The sequence below is a fragment of the Molothrus ater genome, chromosome 5 (genome assembly GCF_012460135.2).
Source record: "Molothrus ater isolate BHLD 08-10-18 breed brown headed cowbird chromosome 5, BPBGC_Mater_1.1, whole genome shotgun sequence".
Taxonomy (NCBI): Eukaryota; Metazoa; Chordata; class Aves; order Passeriformes; family Icteridae; genus Molothrus; species Molothrus ater.
In genome coordinates, this window is record NC_050482.2 from 53345654 (window position 1) to 53368268 (window position 22615).

Here is a 22615-nt window from a genome sequence, read left to right on the forward strand (position 1 = left end):
AAAATATATGGAGATTAACCCTACACTGCATCAGATGATGCATTTTGAGTGGATCGGGATTCTGCTGCTATTGTGAAAAGAATATCACCTTTATTCAAGAATATAAACTTTTGTTGGTGCAGGAAGGGAGAGGAAGATCATCAAGAGAAGAGAAGACACATACCAGGCTGCTGAGCAACTGTACGAAAAGCTCACATACCAATTTAGGTGACCAACAGATAATGAGTTTCTTTTGATGGTTCAGCAAAACAGAGGCAGAATGGAAGTATGACAGTTTGTATCAACTTACCATCCAGGTATTTTGAGATCTTTCAGAAAAACACATTTCTAGGACTGTCTTTTACTCTACAGCTGTCTGTGCCAGTAGGCTGTGACCACACTTTTTTTGACATAAAAAGCTCCTTATGCTGGTACTACACTCTGAGCATCTGTACTGAACTCTAACAAATATTTTGGGGAAAAACCCCAAGAAAAGCATTTTCAGCAAAACTACTGGCACAGGAACAACAACAACAACAACAACAAAAAAAAAATCAAACTGTTATATATTAATTTAGATAATTCTACTAAATGCAACTTAAGGCTGAAGTTGTACTGAAGTTTTCCCATAGATTCCCAGGCAGCCTGCATTAGTTTTAGGAATGGATGGGAATTGCTCGTAAAAGGAGTTACATAAGATGGCTTTGCAGTACCAGCAATCTGAGTTCAGTGACTCAGGGGATCCTTCTGGATTCGAAGTATCTCTGTGAAGACTGTACGTTTGCTGGCAACAGCCAAACACAGTGACACTTCATTATTTTATCAGTGGCCTGCAGTGAGTGGTTCCATATTTTCTTGCCTGAGCCAGCAGCCTCCTCCTCTCAGTATGAGCCCATGCTTCTGTCAACCTTCCTTCCCAGCTCCGTTCCTGTTTCTGCTATCTTCATCTTCTGGGCAAATCCCATGGAAGAAACAGAGAAGGATCTTGTTTCTGTACTGGCTTCTCTTTCCCACTTCCTCATCTTTATTGCCAGAACAGGAAATGTTAACTTTATTTTACATATATTAACACCCCTGAGGAAGCTATATGTATAGGTGAAGGACAGGATATGGAGTAAGCTGACAGATGACTTCTGGAATCAACTCTGTGTCTGTGCTTGGGGAACATGATGCTGACAGATGCAGGAACTGGGAGTGGAACATCAAAAGGCTGCCTAGGTAAACAAGTGCACCAATTCCTTCAAAAGCCTTTAACTGACACAAGCACCATGAGAAAGTGGCTCGGGCAGACACATATGCAGGTATCTGGGAGAAAACTAGCAGAAGAGCAGAGGTATGCAAATGATGGATTGCACATGCACAGGGCAGGGGGCACGTTCCTTTTGGTTGGAAAGAAAAGTAACATGAATTGCAGCTGGTATGCTGCAACTGTAGACATTTCTGAAGCCAAGTTTTGTTGAAGATGAGCACAGTCAGCCTTAGATGATCTTCTCTTATTAATGTCTGTGAAAGGAATTTTGCTCAGCCCAAGCTCTTTTCTTGTTTATAAAGTAGTGCAGTGACAGTGTTGTGAGAAGAGACCAGGGGAAATACTGGTTCACACTGGTCACGGGTCAGTCTGCATGGAGAAAGAGAATTCACTCTCCTGGGTAGTATCAGCATGTGTAGTCGAGAAGAACCACTGCCCCCAGGACTGCTGACCAGAACGCTCCGCCTGGGAGACACTTGCTGACTTGAGTTTGAGAAAAGGGCAAGCAGTCATCGATTTCCGAGCTTACACCAGATTTAGCTGGCTTTTGTTGTGTGTGGCTGGTACTAGTTACCAGAGGATTTGTACTGTGTGTTGGAAGAAGAGCCAGCCCTAAAAGCTATTATAGACAACAGACACAGAAAAGATCCATTCCAGACTGCATCTCAGATGCCGAACAACTGGATGTGAAGCTGTCATATCCTTTTAGATGATCGACTGATAATGAGCTTCTTTTGATCTGCCTGGAGCACAGAGAATTACCTTCAGTGCCTGCCTCTGACTTGCAGGGGGAGGCTTGAATGCAGAGTTTAAGTTTCCAATTCACCAGGAGTTCAGGGGAAAACTGTTTCCATTATTAGAACATAATTTTAGCAAGAAATTAGAACTTTGCTGTTAAGCACACCAATTTCTTTCTTAGTTCTTGAGCTATTTCTTAGTTTATAAAGTTTTATTGTCAAGTAGACAATGACAAGAGTGCACCATCTGCAATGGTAAAGCATATGCATAGGTCAAGCAGCTCCCCAAAACTCAGGCTAGTGAAAGACAAAGGCTCTGCTGCAGTTAGCAGCAGGGAATTGCTTTTGATTTGGATCTAACATACTCTTTTTATACTGACTGGGAGGAGGGGATAAGGACATGCACAACAAAGTTATTGGAAAAAATATATGGTCACCGGAACCACCTCAGAGTTACCTGCCTCAGGAAACACAAATAAACGGGTAACTGCAGTTAGGAGAAACAGACAGCTGTTTCTTTCCCCAGGAGCGAGATGAAAAGAGCAATGGGCAGCTCATGAGCTTGGAAGAATTTTTTGGAAGGTGGAACAAAGGCCTAAGTCCATTTGCTGAGTAGACAACAAAAAATTTTGCTGTTGATTTTGAGACAGAAAGAATAAAGCCACATAGACTGCTTTTTAAAAAAAGCCAACTTCAAAAATTCTCTTTATTAGCTCTGACCTAGGTTTGGAGAGTTTAACTGAGAGTTCTGGTGTTTTGGGATGTATGTTCATACGTAAGGAAGGCAGAGGGGCTGTATTTGCCTCCCATGTTCATATGGTGAGTTCTTAAATGATTGCAGAGAGGCAAAACTGATTCATGCAGTCTTCACTACCTGAAAGCACAGAGTCTGACTGGGGCCACATTTTGTTTATAAAGTAGTGCAGTGACAATGTTGCCAGAAGAGAGCAGTGGAAATACCCAGGGCAGAGTAAGATTGACAAAAGTAGATGTTCTTATTCTTGCACCTTTCTACCCCTTCCCAAAGAAAGGAACCCCTTTCCTCCACTGAAACTGGTGGGCCCATGCTGAGATGGAAATATTTCATGAGAAAGATGGACTGAAGTCAGAACTCAGCTCAAACATATTCAAGTTCCTAGCAGCATTTAGGTCCAAAACATGGATCCATTTCTGGGCTTCTGAGCCTTAGACACAGAAACTGGAATCCAAATCCTCATAGTGCCTTGCACATGTTAAGCCTCCCAGCACTGGTCCAGATAATAGTAAAGAGTCACCATCTGGCTGGATTTTACGGTTTGATGAAGTGCTCAGTTTTAAGGCAAGCACGTGTCTGGCACCTGGGGACTGTGGAGCCCTGATCCCAGTTCTGGCACAGTTTTTCTGTGGCCCTGGGCAAGTCACGTCCTCTTCAGAGGAGGGGATTCATCAAGTGCCCCATGGCCCTGCTGAAATGGCAAAGGGCTGTAAAACAATCCTCAGCTCCAATGGGAGGAGAGGCCAGCTGGAGGCACTCTCAGCAGTGCTAAGCCAGCTCCCTGCCACAGCTCCAGAGGTGCTTGTGCTGAGACACGGCTGAGGAGGGCTCCTGTGGGAGGGCTGCAAGCCAGTGACTTTGTTTCAAGGCTTATGCTCCCACTCACTAGGGCCATCCTCATCCTCAAGAGCCTTGGGGCAAAGTACAGTAGAATTTTTATCCCTTCTAGTTTTGTTTTGCAGCTGTGTGACACCAGTTACTATCAGGCTTTACAGGTGGTCTGAGCAGGGCTTGCAAATTCATTGTCAGGTGCACAGCACTTTTCATTAGTTTGCCATTTGTTACCACAAACCAGTGAAATATTCTTCAGTCTTTATAGGATTTTAATTATAATGTACTCCCATTTTGCTATAAACCACAGATATTTTCTCTATTTACCATTAGAAAACATGAGAAGAGACATAGTAATTTCTCATCATCATGAGTCTATGTTTTTCATTGGTTTTCCTCCCAGTTTAAGCAAGAAATAAGGAGTCCAAAGAATTAAAAAGCTCACTTCGCTGCACATTGAAGCTTCTTTGTAAGAAAAACTCTTAACGAGATATGGGCATTACAAACAAAACCAATTGTGCATTTGTGCATAGTGGGAGCCCTTCCTTTACTTTCATCTTAAAATTATTACATCTCAGTATGCCTTTATTTCATAATATATCCTCTTTGAATGGTTTGAAAATTGGCCAGTCTGGTTTCATTTTCCTTTCAAGTTTGTTTTCCTTATTTCAGTGTTTGGATACATTTACCTTAAGAAAAAAAAAATTAAATACCTGTAAGAGTTACATAAATGATTTAAAGTGAAGCTGTTTCACTGAACTCTGAACTAGTGCCCTGTGTTGCTCTCAGCTCCAGAACTGGCCAGAAGCCCTGTGCTTTGCTCTCTACTCCATAGCATTCTGCAGCTCAGCCCTGGCTTCATTCTGTTTCTCACAACCAAATAGTGGGCCTGGACATGTACAGTATTCATTAGGATACATAGCATTTAACCCTTTATCTGCAAAGCAAGTGATAACTTATACTACATGGAGCTAGGTATCTTTTCCAACAGTAGCACACAGCTCTAGCTCATATCAGAAAATGTATTGCATCTGGTATGGGACTGATGCTCAAGACCTGGGCACTATATACAAGGAATAAAGAAGTTGCAATGGAATGGAAACCTTATGGTACTTTTCTAGCTACATCTCTTAGAGCTAAAGCCTTCAGATTTTGTCAGGTGCTGTTCAGAATAAGGTATCTAATTCAGTAGTTAGACAGTGATGGCAGGGTTGATCTGGGCAATACCAGCTCCAGCAGTGCAGCCATGAGCTGACATAAGACCTACTTTCTGAAGGCATGCACAGTATAAAAGGGGGGGAGGGGAGATTGTCTGGGAAGATAATTCAAACCGCTGCAAGGATGAGGCTCACCAGAGGAAAGTAATGTGACAGCTCTGGGGTTCTGTATTTTACCTCATCAGTCCATGCATTATAATTTTTTCCTGACTATAGTAGGATTCCTTCCATGAATTGCCACTTCGACCAACCATATTTCAGGAATCCATAGCCATTTGTTCTGTTTCTGCTGCTGGTTTTGCAATGTTTATTCCATTGCCAAGAGATTACTTGTAGGTGTCAATTATGATGGCTGCCTCCTACAGAGATGTAAGAAGTAAACATCAGTTTCAACCCAGATCTGCACTCAAATAAGCCTCCAGTGTAGGCACAGGCTTAGGTCAGGCAGCAGTGATGTATAAACACAGCTGATGTAGGTATCACCAGAGTAGCTGATAGTGGGTGACACTCACTTACTGCCCGACATGTCCAGTTTCTATACTTTACTTGATCTATCATTCTTATGGCTGGTCCTTTCTTCCTAAACCCCAGCTATTACAGGATATCCTTCACCCTCAAAAATCCATTCATCCCCATGCTTCCATCAGCTTGAGGTGAATGAGCTGCAAGGTTCCTCCTCAGGGCTGCACACAGACCTTTTCTTTCAATGAGGTTAATCATGAGCACATTTTTTGTTCCTCCTCCATCTCTGCTGTAACTGCTTCAATTTCCACACGTGAAATATACACATTGCTTAGTCTTTCATGTCCTGCAACTCTGACCACCCAACCTAGGGAGAGGACTAGGGAGTAAGAACCCTTATCCTCAGCATGTTTCTGTGGTGCCCCCCAGCAGCCGTAGCCTTAGAGGCTCACTCCCTCTGCTGGTGCTCCCGAGCCGCAGCTGGGCACCTCAGGCACCAAAGCAGAGGTTGTTCATTCAGTTGAGGCTTTTGGTTAACCTCTTCCTCCAGTGTGAAGGATGTCACTCTCTCATTCTCTTAAAACTCTTTTGTAAATAACCCTGAGGTGTTTGGATGCTGGAAGAGGTGCTTCAAGTGCTTTTCCAATCCAGCTTGTGCTGTGTTGACATCTGTGTTGTCACCAGTCCAATTGCAAGAAAAATAGGCGGGGGGGGAAGAGAAGGAAAGTAAAATGTATTTCTTCAGGCTTGGTTTTTAAGCCCAAACACAGAAGTTTAAGTTTAGGCATTTAGTGGAAGGCTAAAAAGAAATCTGCTCAGGCTAATACTCATCTAAGCTCAGAGCTAAGAGAACAGAAGCAACATTATTGCATGACCAGTGTCAGGATCAGCAGGATCATAAGGACCAGCACACAAAGTTCAGCCATATGAGGAACCAAAGAGCATCTCAGGACTTCTACATCATAGGCAGTGTTCAGTATCCTCGCTGACCCAGAGTGCTGCTTTTCACTGAAGGAAGTCTGCATGTTGATGTCCTTTGCTTAAAAAGTTAACTGCATGCTTTTCTGAATAAGGGCTCGTCAGTTTAGAGTACTAAATGATTCTTAGTTCATCCGCTGTTTTAGTTTTAGGCCTTAGACCTCATGAAAACAATCCAGCTGTTCCCCTTCTAAATCCTTTCAGGTCATTCAAACCTGCTTCACTGTCAGAGAAGGATTTGTTGTTCTTCATAGGTTCCGTTTTGTTTTGTTCTTAAAATGTTTTTGCTATGTTAATATTTTAAAAAGAGTTCTAGAGTCCTATGACAGCACACTAGGTAATGATCATTACCTAGTGTTTGCAGCCAGTCTTTTCAGGACTTTGAGCCAGTGTATTATCAGATCTGCTACCATCAGTAGGAATGGAATGGATATCTGTGTGCTGTATCATGCACTTGCTACATATGCAGTTACCTCCTCCCCTGAACTTCATGGAAACTGCATACATTTAGTTGACAACATACTACCTTGTACAAGCACACCACTGCTGGCACACAAATGCACCTGCATGTTGAAATCTCACTCAAAATGTCTGATCTCAAGCCCTTGAGAAAGTACTTCCACTTCTCTAACACTGACATTATTTTAGAAAATTTTAACACTTTAATGAACATGCTTTAGGAACAGAAAATAGTTTAGACATTTTAACACCTTACCATCCTTACACAACTGTCAACATATTCAGCCAGTATTATTTAAAACATTTATTACAATGGTTTGGAAAACATTTTTAACCTCTATGAATAAGATGTGTATTTAGCTCTGCTTATGACTAGCCCAGCAAAGACCTTTTCAAACACAAGCATGGGATTTTTTGAAGTGATCCAAGTGCTTTGCTGGACCATGGCCTTACTCCTCATTTCCCACATGTCCTGTTCATGACTAATCAAGGCTTCAGAACTGCTCCTGGTGTATTTCACCGACAGACTCATCCATGTCAGTTTAAACACAAGGAGGATATGTAAGAAAGATTTCCTACTGTCTTGCACCTCCCTTCATTCAGATTTTAGAGTTTATTCCTGTTAACCAAAAAAACTCCCAGTGAGATATGCTGGATTTTCATATAATTCCTTAAGGTACTTTTTTGGGGTCTTTTTCATCTTGTTCATTCATTGTACTTAGCAAGTTTTAGCCTAGGTATGATGTTCATGGACTGCAGCTCTTGGAATAAGAGTTTACAGGCATAAGGTATGCGCAGAGAAGACACATGACATGAAGATTTGCAGTAGTGGCACCTAGGGAAACAAACAAAAATTAAGAGTTGGTCAATAACTTCTGCTGAAAAAACCGAATTGCCACTGTTGTTTTATCCATCTACATTTAAACACTCTCCACAGTCCTAGAAACACCAAATGCTTGAGACACATTTTAGTGCTTAAGTCATAGTTTTAAAGTCCTTAAATAATCAATAGGAACTTAATGTTAAACCTGCACTTTTCTAGGAGGGCAATCACTCAGTGCTCCGGACCTAACAGGACTGACTTCTGCTTCTTCAGCACTCACATAAATGTCAACAAATTCAGCACTGCACAGTGACAGAAAGGAGGTGAACAAAGCCAAGTGCTTCTGAAAAAATGGTTAACGGTCCAATTTCCATGCTACATGTATGTCACAAAAAGAAGAGTCAGGAAGAAAGGAGGTTTTTAATATGCAATTTCACCCTATAATGTCTCAAATCATTGCACTTTCCAGAAAAGAGGCCCTTCTCATCTTAGATCTTTAAACTTTAGTCATCACAGAAACTCAGTAAAATTGCTTTAACACATACTCTTTGTGCTCTTTGCTCTAATGATCTTAAAATTCAGAGAGAAAGGGATTTTTTGCCAAATAGATATAACCGTGACTATATAAGGAATAAATAGGCTACTCAGCCATCTTTACAGTATTTGGACTCAAATTCAGTGGTGGTAGAAAATATTTCTTATAAAAACCCATTTCCAACCTCCCTATTTCTTCATTCTCCTCTATATTAAATTTTCTGGTTTTGGACAGTTGAGAAAGCCACTCCTTTGGGAACAAAGAGTGACTCAGCACTTCCTAATGGTTTAACAAAGCTCCGTTTTTTTGTTCCTGTGTTTCAAATTTGTATTTCTGCCATAAAGTCATAACAGTCTGAAGATCCAATTAAGGAGGAATTAGCAAAACTCCTGCAGGCTTCCATGGTACAGAATAAGGCTCACAGTCAATGCAGGTTTATAACTACTTCCCTAGTCCTTATTTGTAGGGATAGGTACATTTTATGGTGGGAGGAAGTGACCTCAATGGGAGCTGTTCTCCAGCAATGGCAAGCAAGCAATTGCTTTCTATAGGAGAGATAGAATTCCTTGCAGCCCTGGAAGCCTGATGAGACACAACTTCTCTGCTATAAGCACACGTCTGGCATCTGATTACACCTCCTAGGGACTGAGGAGCAGAGACTACTCACTGCACCAGGCTCAAACCTACGCCATTCTGGGCCTGCTTTGTACTCGATGGGGACCACCCAGAAAGGCGCAGTAAGCACAAAACTCCGTCAAACAGAGATCACAGAAACAAGTACATTAAAGACCATTTAGTATTAGAATTGACACTAAACTGGTCAGAAAAAGGCAACTATACCATTCAAGGCTGGATCTGGACCAGAAATAAAATTTTTCTTCATGTACAGTTTAAAATGCAAATACTTGAGAGATCAGAATAAATTATCATCAAAAAAGGACCAAATTTTGCTCATGGTATTCAGTGCAGTTCTGCTCCTAAGTACCTTTCCAACAGCTCAGCTGGAAAATCTGCATAAACCCATGTAAATCATAGTAAGTTTCAACCACATTTTTAACAGGGACAAATTCTATCACTGCCACAAGAGTCCTCCTCCCCTGTGAAAATACCAGTTCAGGCCCCAACACTGATCTGCTGTTGCTATCTTGCAGAAAAACATACCCAGGGGCTAGTACTTATCTGAGAGGAAGGGCTCATCTTCCATAAGACAAGTGCCCTTAATGCCAGCCACAAACAATGTTTCTAAAAGGTTTCTTGCAGCAATGTCTTATTAATGCCTGAGTCACTGAAAAGGCCCATTTGGAAGTTTCTCATAATGACTTCGTCTCTACTGTGATGCTCATTATAGGGCCACTTACCTCAGATATTGGTAGACACAGCATAAAATTCAGCAGAAGCTCTCTTATTGATTACCCTCACACATCAGACAGCTTTTCACAGAATCAGATTGCAAGAATGTCTGGCTCTGTCTGAGACAGTAGCTTCTTTCACAATTATTTAAGGAGTTAGTTAACTTTGCTACGAACTTCAAAAAATTAATTGTATTAGCAACACCTTAAAAATAAAATGTATTACTTCTAAAGTTCAAATGCCTAATTTTCTTCAAGGTACTTCCACTTTCTATGGACTGTGAAAATCTTCAAGGACTGCTCTAAAAGTCAAGGTCTTATTGAAAAAATAATTGAGCTACATCTGCATGTGAGATTTTTTTAAGGGCAATGCTTTACACAGTTAGAAGTGGTTGTTTCTTTGGCTTATGGCATGTCCTTCCTTTCACATTACTTCATACAATTGTTATTTGCACTGCAGTAGTTTTGAGAGACCTGGGTCAGAAAAAAGGCCTCCCCTCTTACGTACACTGAACACACCCTCAAGAAAAATAGGACTTTCAAAAAGGGTTATGGCACAAGAGCCAGCAGGACCATGCCTAGCTGAAAATCACCAATTCTAGGATGCCCAGAGAAGGGCTCATCTCTCCTCTGGATTACATGTGTTTACCCACCTCTGTCTGAACATCTGCTTCCCCACGAGCAGAGCAGCTGCTGCTGTGAGCAAAGGTGGTGCTTGGTTTCTGGCCAGAAGCCACATGCTTCAGAAGAAAGGTCTGACCAAGGGCAGAAACAGTAGCTGTCACCTTTACACATCTACAAACTGAGAATACACCTTAATTTCCTCCTTCATTACATCATAGAAAAATCACACTTGAGACACTGAAGTGAATTAAGTCCAATTTCCTTTTCCTCCCATTAAATTAATGCTGATAACCAAGACATCTTAAGTTTCCAAGTGTGTTTTTTTTTTCTAAAAAATTATTAATTTTTTAGAAATTAACCTTTCTCCTCCTCCTTTTAGTTCTCTATCTTTTCCCAACATAAATATTAGAGTACCTTTTAACTTGAATGTGCACCATTTATTTTTTTTTCCCTTAGTCATGGGATTTCAGGTCACCTGTTTTTGCAAACCTTGCAAGAACATCGTATCTCAAACTCCTATTGGTCTCACAAGTCTGTTTTCTGCTTGCCTAAAACAAAACCAGGTCAAAGCAAAACATCTCCCTCAGAGACCTCTAAGACTATAAAGAGAAGTTTGTTTATCTTCCAATAAGAGTGGGTATTTTCAGCATGCTACAACACAACTTTAAATCTAACATCTCAAAATTGCTGGAGAGAAGAGACAGTTAAGCAAAACCCAGTTACACGTGGTGAGTTACACACAGCTTTTTCATTTAGTTTTATGCTTCCCCTACATTAAAAACCAGTTTGTTTTCAGGAGACCAGCTCAGTACTGTGTTAGGTCTCAGAGTAAACCAGCAAGACCATTAGCCAGTCTAGAGAGAAGTTTCCTAGAGACAAGGCATTCAGGCAGAAGCTTACTGGATTTCCAAACAGGCTTTCCACAAGGCAGCTGCTTGTCTCTCAAGCTCCAACATGGGATCAGTGCACTTGCCTGATGCTTTGAGAAGGAACTCCTTGTTTCACAAGATTACAAAGCAAAAGGCATTTGGGAGGGGAACAGCCAAAGAAAACCAAATGCATGGGATTATGAACACTGTAGCTAGAGAACAAGAAAGCAGTAGATATTGCTTTCTTCTCCTATTCTTCTGTGCCCACTCTCACTCTTCAGCCTTGTGAGGTTCAACATGGCATTACAGCAGGAAGATGTGTTAGTAGCCCAGCCAGTACCCTCATTTCTGCTGGCAGAACCATGAAGTACATTGACACTGCTCTCCTCCCTGTTTCAAAATACAGATGATATATGGGATTGGGTGCTTAGTAGTCCCTTGCAAGGGTGGGACAGAAGGTCAGCATTGGAATGGAAGGTCAGCAGATAGACTGAAGGGAACAGCCTAGCTGTGGAAGAGAACACCTGTGCCCCCACAACAGGAGAGATCCCTGGCCCATTGACCACACACTCAATTCAGTCCTAATTTCAATCAGACCACAATAAAGAACCATTCCCTGTCACCATTTTCCCAAATGCCAATTTTGAACTTTTTGATTAAAGTGCATGAGATTGTTAATTGGTGCCTGTGAGCTCTTGAAAACTGAGAAGCACTGCAATCAAGGGCAAGGTTCTGTTACACAGAGGCACTTGACAACTTACCATCCAGAGTACCCTAGCAAGCCACACTGGCCACAAACATCCACTTCGAAGGCATCACTTGAAATCATCAGCCTCTCCAACAAAAGCATGCTGGCTCCATAACCTATCAAACAATCTCGTTCCATCTCTCCAAGACGTAAACCACCGTCACGGGATCGACCTTCAGTGGGTTGCCTTTGAAATAAATATTTGAGAAATGTAGTAAGTACTCCAAAACATACATTCTATGACTCTAGGCTGTCTTCAAACTGTAGGAACAACACAGGGTTGATGGACATTACAAACCAGAACTGCTGATCTCACAAATGTGTTGCTCCTGTACCTGCAATATGATGCAGTTCTCTAAGTGGCAACTGCAGCACCAGGCCACAGCTCTTTACCTCTCAGAATGCAGCTGAATAAGTGAAAACATAAAGATGTCTAAGAGTATCCAAGACAATCTGGACACAGATTCGGCATTTTTCTTGATGAGACATTATCGTTTGTAGCCAACAAAATGAAATGATTTTCAGCAGTTAATGAATCGATCGTCAACCTAATGCTTCAGATGAACTACACCTAAAACTAATTTCTAAAATAAAGATGGTTCTGATCTGTGAGGGAACACCTAAATAAGTGAGCAAATGAGTAGTATATATATTGCTAACTCATTATTGAAATGCTATTTTTTTTTAAGTAACATTTATCCAGTTTATTTTTTTCATGTATGATGGTTAATAGACTGATTTTTGTGTTCTCTAGGTTGCTGTACACAAGTCAAACTTTTATTTATTGTCTGAGGAGACTTCCTGTCCTTATGGTGCTAGAGGAAAATTTTAATAAAGCAATCAAGTATACATTAAAGATTTTGAAGTAAAAAAATAAGGTACTGTATATAATCTAACATTAAGACTGCATAAGACAATCAAAACTTTTAACCTCTTGTTTGTCATTCTGCAGGTTCATAGTATCAGTTCTACTCTCATATACCAGTACAATGATGTAGTATGTAGGTTGCAAATATCAGAGCAAACTATGAAACAAAAACAATCCTGAATTCCTACAGCCCTAATATACTGTATGCATTTTAATGAGTATTTCCATCTTAGTATATTCCCTGAAACGTGATGGCAAAGAGAAGGAATTTAAAAGAAGTTACTGAGCTTCACTGCTCCCTGAACCTCATGTTTATGTGCTGTTTCTGACACTTGTAGCAGTGTAATCCACATAAAATATGCAATGACATATCTGGCCCATTACTTTTGGAGTATATTTTGTTTCTATTATTTCTAGCAACTGAATTTTTTAAGCTTACTAAAGATAATAAAAATAAGATTTTGCCAACTTGCTGCAAATCACGGGAAAGATTTTATAAAAGCCTTCAACATCTAATAATCTTTTGTAACATGTAAAAACTAAGCCTAATTACCAGACCAAAATACCTTTTAAAGATGCAAGTTGTATTTGTTTTTAGGGGCAAGTAGTTTCTCTTACTCTGACCACAGTGGAACCTTAAAACGAATCTGCTTGTAATTCAAATTGTCCTTTTCATTCATATAACCTTCCATTTTTCCCACTGTTGGGAGAATGGATAGAAGTTGTTTACATCCTGATTAAACTCCCCAGGGCCCCCTCCCCAGATGATGGCACCATCACTGTTCAGATGCTGTTTTAAAGGCTAACCCTGTGGTGAATGCATTTTCTCTTGTGAAGTGCCAAGAGGCAGACTTTAAAAGCAGTTTGGACCTCCAAGGAACCAGTTATTTGCTATGGTGTTAGAAGTGCCCGAGCTGTTTTTATGAACTGACTTCTGTAATATTATTTAATACACTAGTCTGCTTTCAGCAGTTTCACCTGGTGGTGTTGTTCAGGATAAAATAGTTTTAGAAATGTGAGCCCAAATAAAGTCTCACCCCAATTATGGCAAGATAAAACCTCTGGAAGTAGTATGGGGCCTCAACGCCATGCCTAGATATGCCATAGGTCTTCCAACAGATCCAGGGTGAACATTTTCAAGGCAGATGAAATTCCATTTAAAAAATTACAAAAAGCTCCCTAAATAAAAAAAAAAATCCAACTTGAACCTTTAGCTGTCAAATTTCACTCCCACTGTCTCTGACCTCATTGAAAGAAAACAAAACAAAATTCCACCTACCTAAAAAGTAGTCTTCTCTAAGGTACCAAAAATTTCAATATTGAGATTGAATATTGAACTTTGAAATGAGTCTATCTTCTGCTTCCTAAGATTATCAGATTATTCTTCCAGCTCACACAAGTTTTAAAATTCTTCATATAAAAAGTTGTTTAAAATGTTAAAACGGTACTTATAAAGCATCTGTGCTTCCCCTTTCCCACTATACACATGTACACTGCAGCTGTTGCCCTGGGTGACTAACTTCTTTCTTTATTCTAAATATAACATCAGAAAACAAAGCAGACTCTTGAAAACAAGATTGGGAATATCAAGAAGAAGAGATATTTTTAATATTAAGGAAATATGTAAGTTCCTAAAATCCTCAAATGCTAAATAAAATGCAGTGATGCTTTAAATAAAAAAGTGATCTTCACTCAATACAACTGTTGCTTTTAGAACAAAAAAAGCATAAAACAATTAACTTCAGTGTTTTTAAGCACATTAAGAATTTATTGACATTTATTCTGCATTTTCTGCAAGAACAGCGGGTTCAGCTGAACGGTCTTCTACTTTGTTTCACTGGCCAGTGGGGGAAATAAGTCTGCCTTCATGGTCTCAGATCTCCTTTGTGCCTGCTAGGGAGAACAAGTGACTAGTTTGAATGGAGTTGTTTGCTGAAACACTGATCTCCAAGAAGTGGAACATTACCTAAAAACCCTGCTTGAAGGAGGAGGGCATCCCATGCTCGCAGAGCCCCAGAGCACAGAGGGGAGCCCCGAGCGTTGTTTGTCCCATTGCTCCCCTGCAGCACAACAGGACCTGGCACATCTGACATGTCCAAAGACACAGAGGTGGCAGCTCTGACAATGTCCATCAAAACAACTCTGCATGCAGAAAGCTTACACTGCTCTCTTGTAAGAAAAATTAAAAGCAGGTTTTCTATTAAAAAGATTCAGCAGGACTGGATATCTGAGCAACACCACATATAGAACTGTCTTATACATTGTCAACTACCCATGGCATTGAAATGAAGGATTGCATTTCACTTCCAGTACTAGTCCAGAGGGCAACATCCTGGTGGGTTTGACCATGGTTGACAAAGAGTGCTGCTTAGCAATTTTTCAAAGTCTTGTTTTAATCAGAACAATAGCTAGAATCAGTGATGATCAAGAAGCTGCCTCATTCCAGATGGAAATACAGCTTTGCTCTGTCACTTAGGGTACATTTGATATATAAAAAAATGCATTTCAAGACAATGACAGCCAAACTCCACGTTGGAAGCGGTTACAGGATTACTTTTAAAATCAAAAAAGAATGTTAGATGCAATCTACTCTCCAGGAAGTGCAATGGATGATAAAACAATAGCGAATACGAAAGCTGGCAATGCCGACTCTCTCAGCAGAGGCAATGGCAGTAACAAATGTGTAATTATTTCAGGAGAAAAAAGAAAATTCCTGAAAGACTAGTCAAGAGGCAGCATAAACTGAACATCCACTAGCTTTCCTGAAAGTCAAATAAGGAGCCCTAGTTAAATAGTATGATGCTACTGACTGAACAACGAATTTGCAGAATGGAAATGATGGGGGAAATCACACAAACTTCATCTTTACATATAAACATTACATTGTCCTGGTACTAAGGTTTCACTTAAATTCAGTGTCTCTGAACAGCTGAGAAGTTGGGGAGGCAATACAAAGGCAGATCAAAGGATTTGGGTAAGCCAGGAGTTCCAGTAAATCCTGTGTACTGTTAGCTAAGACAGAGTTTTCACTTTCATGTGAAGGACCAATATAATGCTTAACACATTGAAGAACAGAAAATAGGACAGACAGCCTATTATTTGGGAATATCATTTATGTTCATATAGGCAAGCGGCTGTGGTTGTGCTACACCTCCTTTTCTCAATGTGGTTGATGAAAAAGTTCAGACAAGAGTTACAAAATCTTTTCACGATTTCTTTCCCAGTTCAACCACTGGCATTTATTTCCACGGAAAGCACAAGTTTGTCCTATAGACAGTGTGAGGTTGGAAAGCAAAAAGGCATAGAAAATAAGCAATGAAAAGCCAAAGAGGAAGACACCTCTGTATCCAGTATAGCAGAGACCTGCCCTTCCTTTCTCTAACAGCACATCAATAGGTAGAAGCTGCACTTTACTAAGAGCTGTTGTGCAGCCAGGCAAAGCAAGAGTGGTGGATCCTCACATGATCAGGGGCATAAAAATAAACGAAGAATTAAAGAATACAAATCATACTTGTTATAGGGAAGAGTAAGGGATAAACATGCCTGTGCTTACATCTTACAAACACTACAAAGATTCCTACAGTCAGAATAAGTACAAGTTTTGACTGGTCAAAAAAAAAGGTGCCACCATGCAGGAGGTGAGGTATAAGGGTCGACATAATAGCCCAGAGAGACTGGCAAAAGACATTTGGAATAATCTTCTAAGATGAGCTGGAATTTAATTTTCTGGCAAGTTTCAGTAAATAATCGTATTGTGATGGAGAGAGGTGAACTAAATGATACCTTAGAAGCATCCCCAAAGCAAAGCCTGTGCCAGTAAACTCTTTCGTGAGCAAAGAATATCAGAAACTTTGAACATGAGTGCAAGGAGACACAGACCTTGGCTTTAAGGAGAAAAAGTAAGTAGCACCAGTAAGCCAGGAGGCTTCAATTTCCCCAAATGGTTTCTCAAAAGTATGTTGAAATATTAGATCATACTTTAAAATGTCTTCCTTCTACTCATAACTGATTTTGTTAAAGAAAAATACCTACAATATGAGCTAAAATACCAAACAAACCTCTTAAAATACCTATGATATGAGCAATTTGACAGGAAGGGCCCACAGTGTGTACGGTCAATCAGAGATGATGTTTTTACCAGCTGCTAGCAGTAGTTTGAGAAGCAAACTCAAGTTTTGAACCACATAGAGCACACCTGAACCTTCAGAACAAGTCTACTGTCAAGAGTTTTTAGTCTGCAACAATGTAATAACAGTTCAGAGCATTTCATGCAAAGCACCACAAGGTAAAAAGGCTCAGTTTTATAGCAATCAGTCATCTGGGCATACTTCTGCACATACACAAGAATTTTGTACTCAGCTTGTAATAATACCTGGTGAGCACTGCTCTGGGTCCTCGAGCTCTTGCATGCATTTTATCCAACACCATGTGCTTCAGTTTCTGGTAATACACGGGACCAAAATAGATATATGCTTCCAAAGGCTCCCTGAAAGAATAAAAAGCAAAGCAAAACTGACAACCACAGTTAGCACACATCTACCTTAAGAGAGGCAAGGGTGTCATGTACAGGAGAAATATGAAACAATTTGAAAATAATGAATCCTAGAAAAATGTGTTTGGGCTTTCTGGGCAACCAGTCTGAAACCTCTTTCAGGGAAATCTTCTGAACACAGAGGCAGTATACTGCCAACACCACCATGCTGCTGTCTCCACTGCAGCAAGGAACAAGCTCCTGAACTCTGGTCTTATGTTGTGCAGACATGCTGCTACAGCTGCAGGTACCTGTGTCAGCTGTAACATGATAAGCCCCTCCTCTGTGTATCTATACAGGAGTGTTTCAACAGTGTCATCAATAGCCAGGAAGGATGGTAAATGTCTCAGACTCTGAAGAGTGACTAAGGGTATTTCTGTTTACATTCCTTCATAAAGGTAAGCATATATGTAAGCAAATACATCCAGCATAAATGCTCAAAACATCCTTTTTGTAGGAGCATTTTAAGAATTTGTATTTGCAAGAATCACTTAGCCCTGGCACACTGTGAGCCTGACAGTGTCCTCATCCACTTATTCTCCCTACACAACACCCTGAGGCACAACCCAAGGCCCAGGTGGGTGAAAGCCCTCCTTAAGTGGCTGTGCATCAGCACAGCTGCCCTGGCAGCACTGCCCAGCAGCTGCATCCAAGGAACAAAGACTGCTGCCCTGGCTGGCCCTGGGGGCTCAGATGAGCTGGGTAAAGGGCTCTTGAGAACTGTATTTAGGCACTTTCATCAGCTTGAGAACATCTGCAAGCAGTACAGAGGGTGTTACTCCATTCTGTGAGCTGGAGAATGGCTAAAGATTTCTGTGTTTAAAATACCCCTAACTCTAAGAAGAGTGTAAGCACCTAAGGATCAGAAAGCAACCAGTGAAAAGCACTCAGTCATTTCCCAGCTACCACCTTCACCCAGCTACCACCTACAGCACTAAGAATGACCAGAGTTAACACTGACTGACTCAACATGGCCACAACTTGTTTGAGGGAAAAGAAAAAAAAAAGGTAAAATGCAATGTAAAAACAATCAGTAGACAACAGTATTATACCCTTTCAGAGTCATTACTGACATTATGCAGTGTTATTCCAAAAGTTGCTATTGAAGAAAATAATAAAACTTCATTAGACATTTGAAATGCGCAAACTTTCACATTCTTATGAAATTTGCCTTCAAGTTTCATAATAAACAGATTAAGCCTCTGTAATTTGCTTGGAAAAAAGTATCAGTATCCTTAAACAAAGTCTCTAAATAGGGCCCATCAAAGTTGAAGTTTGGGGACAGAGGATTTTTACAGCTAGATGATTTTATTCTCCCTAGGAAACATGATTAGTCAGATTTTTTTAAAAGCTACCATGATATACAAACAGGAAGTGTTTCAAGCACCAGGATACTTGATATACAATTTATGGAATATGGAGTGAATAACGAAAATAAAATTGTATCTCTGAAACAAAAAGAGAAGCAACATATGGAATAAGTTGGTAGGAAAGGCAATTAAAATAAAAAGTATATTAAAAAAACTTGCAAGAGAGACCTAAACTTGCTTCTTGAGAAGAAGGGGACTGGAAGGATAATAAAAATAGCAGGAAGGTAGGATTAAGATACATTTTGGAAGGGCAGGCATGTGAAGCCATATGGCCTTTTCCTGTTCCTAAACTATCTTATGTTCTTTGAACTCTGTGTCTCAGAAGCCAGTCTGATCAACACAGCAGGAAGTTTGCAGATTAGAGTATTATGCCAGACTGAAACATTGTGTAATCGAAAGAAAAAAAAAAAAAGGAGAAAGGAAAAAAGAGCACACACAAAATATTCCCAAGAACAGATGCTTGCCTCCAAATCCATATTTAGAGTACTATTAAAGTCAACATGAAAATGCTTATCTGATTTCAAGCATATGCAAGACTTTCTGTTGACAGAAATATGAAATTTTTCCTGTCTCTCAACAAGAAAGCCTTGTTTTTAGCATTTTTTTTTTTGCCAGGCAGTAAAACTTGAGAAATTTTCACAAGGGCCATTCCCATTACAGCCACACATACACTAGCAACTTTTAAAATGTGGAACCACAAAATGTTTCTAAGAAAAAAAAAAACAAAATGCACACTACTCTTCAGCCTCTTTTCTCAATCTCACAGAGCAGTTTTCAAACAAGAGAAAGTTCCTGAGCTCTGAGACATGAGAAGATTTTTCAGATGTGCCTCAACAGGATTTCCCCACTCTCCTGAAACACCTAAATCTAAAGAGCAGATTCTTACCCAGTGATCCCAGATGTTACATAGTCCTTCCCTAGGTAGTTATAACCATGGCGAATAAGATCTTCACACACATCCTTAACTTTACTGCCGCCAAAAGCTGTTCCATAGTGAAATCTGCCATCGAGCACCCCAGCCTTTCCAGCCAGGAGTTCAATCAACTTTCCTACCTGTCAAAGAAAAGCAGAGTTAGCAGCCTGGTCATTGGGACAAGCAAATTGCTGGATTGCTCACAGCACAAGTTAATCAGAGAAAGTGTCCCAGAGGGCAGCCTGGGCTATTGCATGCAACAGGAGGAGTGGAAGCAGCCCAAGAGCCAGGAGTACTCCTGTGTGAAGGGGAAAACTGGACTCATCACAGGGTTTGGGAACACCCTTAAGGTACCAAGTCAGGCAGTTCCACTTCCAGTTATGTGAAAAATGGGCAGGATCCGTGTGGCCTTCTGCTGTAGGAAACAGCCATGGAGACTTGATTTGCTGCAGTGCAGCAGGGGGAATAGAAGGGAAGATGCTAACAAAGGAAGAAAGATCAGAGGCTGTATGAAGGAAGCACTGAGGTCCCACAAAAAGGCCAGGCAGCGAGGTGTTTAGCAGGCAGTGACTCTGCAGCACAGGTGCAAGACTCGCCTCAGTTCCAGGGAGGTGTGTATAATTTAAGAAGTTTTGCACATCTGGTTATCTAATTGAAGCTCCTCTCCAACCTTCACCTCACAGTCTGCCCCAGCCAGATTAGTAGGCACAGGCAATAGGGAAGAAGAACAAGAAATTTTCAAACACAAAAGGCGCCAAGCGAAGTATTCAGTAGCATCCCTCTTAACTCGACACAGAACAAAATGGGAATGATGCACAAAGAGCCTGCAACCCTGCTCCTTTTACAGCAGGATGTTTCAAAATAGTGAAACAGAGGGCTGACTACTCAGAGCAGAGCAAGTGCTGGCATGATGACTGGAGAATATTCTCAGTGAAATCACACTTAAAGCTTTTTTGTCTTTAGTGGCTGATCCCCTTCTCTTTCCCTCTTGGGGGACAGTGTGGTGTGAATGGAGCGGCCCCACTCACTGTCATACGCGATGGGAAGCCATGAGGGTTCATTATGATATCTGGGCAGATTCCTGTATCACAAAACGGCATGTCTTCCTGAGGAACAATCAGTCCACACACCCCTGCAGAAGAGAAAACATTTCAATTCACAAAACAGCAAACCACCAGCAGGGCTGACGCTCATCACCAGATTTTCTTTAGTGTTTTCCTCCTCCTCTCTTTCTTATGGATCACTTTTTACCCAGACTCATTACCATGACCAGTACTCCCAACCTGCAGACTAGAAGAGAGCCCTAGTGACAGGACTGGCAAAATTAGCATACCCTTATATAATGCTCACAGTCATTTGTGAGTTAGCAAATTAGGGGAGAAAGCTTTGGATCCTATTTTCAGAAGCAACTAAAAGCTTCTGTCCAATCAGACTGGAATATCCCAAGAGAGACGCAGTTTTTAAAGCTGATGCTATAATTTCATGAAAGAAAAAAAATCAGAAATTTGGCCTCTTAGGTTATGCCTTTGGACATACAGAATAATTATTGATTTTAATTTTATTTATCATAAGTATCTTTGCTAAATACTGTCAATAAAAGCACATCAAATGGGACTTTGACAGGGATAAGTAGGGGAAAATAAATAAAAAAATAACAAAGATTTTTTTCAGATAACATCTGTTTGCAGAGTAAAGACAGCTATCAATGAATTACAAAGTGCAATCCACTCCACAGGCTGCTTTTATTTTGTCAGTCCGTGAACACAACCTGTCCCTTTAAAAGTTCTGGAAGCTTTTTTCAGTCTCTATCAGTATTGGATATAAAACAAAGAAAACCCTCCAAACTCTAAAAATATTGCAGAAAGAATAAACAGAAACATGAAAACTCATTTTAAATATCCATCATGCATCTCAAAATTTTCCTTCCAATCCTTATAACTTTCTATAGTGAATTTTGCAGTTCAACATACTGCAGCTATAAACCATCAAGAGAACTAACATTCAAATTCAGGTGTTAAAATGCAGCTGCTTAAGCCCATACTCCTTTGAACCAAAGCTACTGTTTCAGCTGGACAATTTCTTCCAGAAGCCTTTAGAGCTGAAAAAGTCTGCAAGCTATTTGAGACCAGCCTGCTGCAACTGTGGCAGAGCATGCTTTGGGAACAGTCCTGGAGTGGAGGGGGCTCCTGGAAGACAGAGAGTACTGGTTACATCCCTAAAAAGGCATCCCCCGACCAGCCAGTTCACAGGGGGATATCGGCGTCTGCTCAGGAGGGAGCTCCTCTTCCACTGTCCAAGCAAGACAGGGATAGGTGTATGGGACAGTAGTTAATAGAATGAGAATGGTAAGTATGGGGGAAGGGAGGAGAAAAAAACCATCTGGGGCAAGGGTGTGTGTGCTGCTGTATTTAGTTTTTAAACCTATTGAAACTAATTTTCATTGTTCTACTGTGATAAATCAATAACATCCTTCCAGCTCTCCCTGCCAAGGAGCAATCTTTTGCTGAAAATAAAAAAAAACAACAACAAAACAAAAAACCCCTCAAACCAACCCACTATTTCTTCCTTGCACAGCTATTTTTTGCCTTAAATTTTATACATAAATACTCTGTTATACGTGTATTATAGTGCATACATTCTGCCTTATTTGCATTAACACCTAAGAAAGCATTAGGTTGCATCTGGACTTCACGGCACCTGTAAGCCAAGAATTAAATCTCAGCTAACTTAAAATTACTTTAGGCTCTGAAAACCTTTTATATGCCAAGCTGGTTCCCATAGCAGACAGCCACTGTGTTGTTTGTTTTGTGTGAAAGTGAATGATAAAAGATCCATGAAATCGACACAGAAAGGCAGAACAGCAGAAAGAACTGAGGGCTCTCCATCATAGCGGCTTCTACCCTCCGCTGACTTGTGTAACAATAGGACCTACACACCCAACTGCAGATCTAACACAGCTGTGCATTTCATTAGATGAAGAGCACTAGTGACACAAGTAAATAATTAACTTATTCTGGTCCGCTGACTGTGGTTATGAGACCAGTCATAGCTGACAGATTTTAATACAAGTTAACACAAAGACAGCATAATGAGCTTAGAAGTTAAAAACAAAATATTTAGACAGAATCCAGAAATGTGACGCTTACTAGGCCATTTATAAAGTTTCTATTTTACAGACAGAAAAAAAAGGGAAAAAAGAAAAAAGGGAAAGCTATAAAGCCTCAGTTCTAAGCTTCTGTATTTTAATAAGTTGCTGAGCCTGTAGCAGATCTATAGCATGTCTGTGTGTATTTAGAGGACAGAGAAGCTTCTTCCTACC

At 40.5% G+C, this 22615-nt stretch overlaps 1 protein-coding gene across 1 annotated transcript in view; it reads right to left on the reverse strand.

The window, feature by feature from the left end:
- Positions 1 to 6846: 6846 nt before the first annotated feature.
- Positions 6847 to 22615, reverse strand: part of POLR3B (RNA polymerase III subunit B) — a 71804-nt gene continuing 56035 nt past the window's right edge. Inside the window, exons 24-28 of the mRNA XM_054514916.1 lie at positions 20325 to 20428; positions 19270 to 19436; positions 16855 to 16968; positions 11628 to 11801; positions 6847 to 7501 (exon numbers count right to left, since the gene is read on the reverse strand). Of these exons, the coding sequence (XP_054370891.1) occupies positions 7372 to 7501; positions 11628 to 11801; positions 16855 to 16968; positions 19270 to 19436; positions 20325 to 20428 (689 nt within the window). The 3' untranslated portion in view covers positions 6847 to 7371. The remainder of the gene's footprint in view (positions 7502 to 11627; positions 11802 to 16854; positions 16969 to 19269; positions 19437 to 20324; positions 20429 to 22615) is intronic.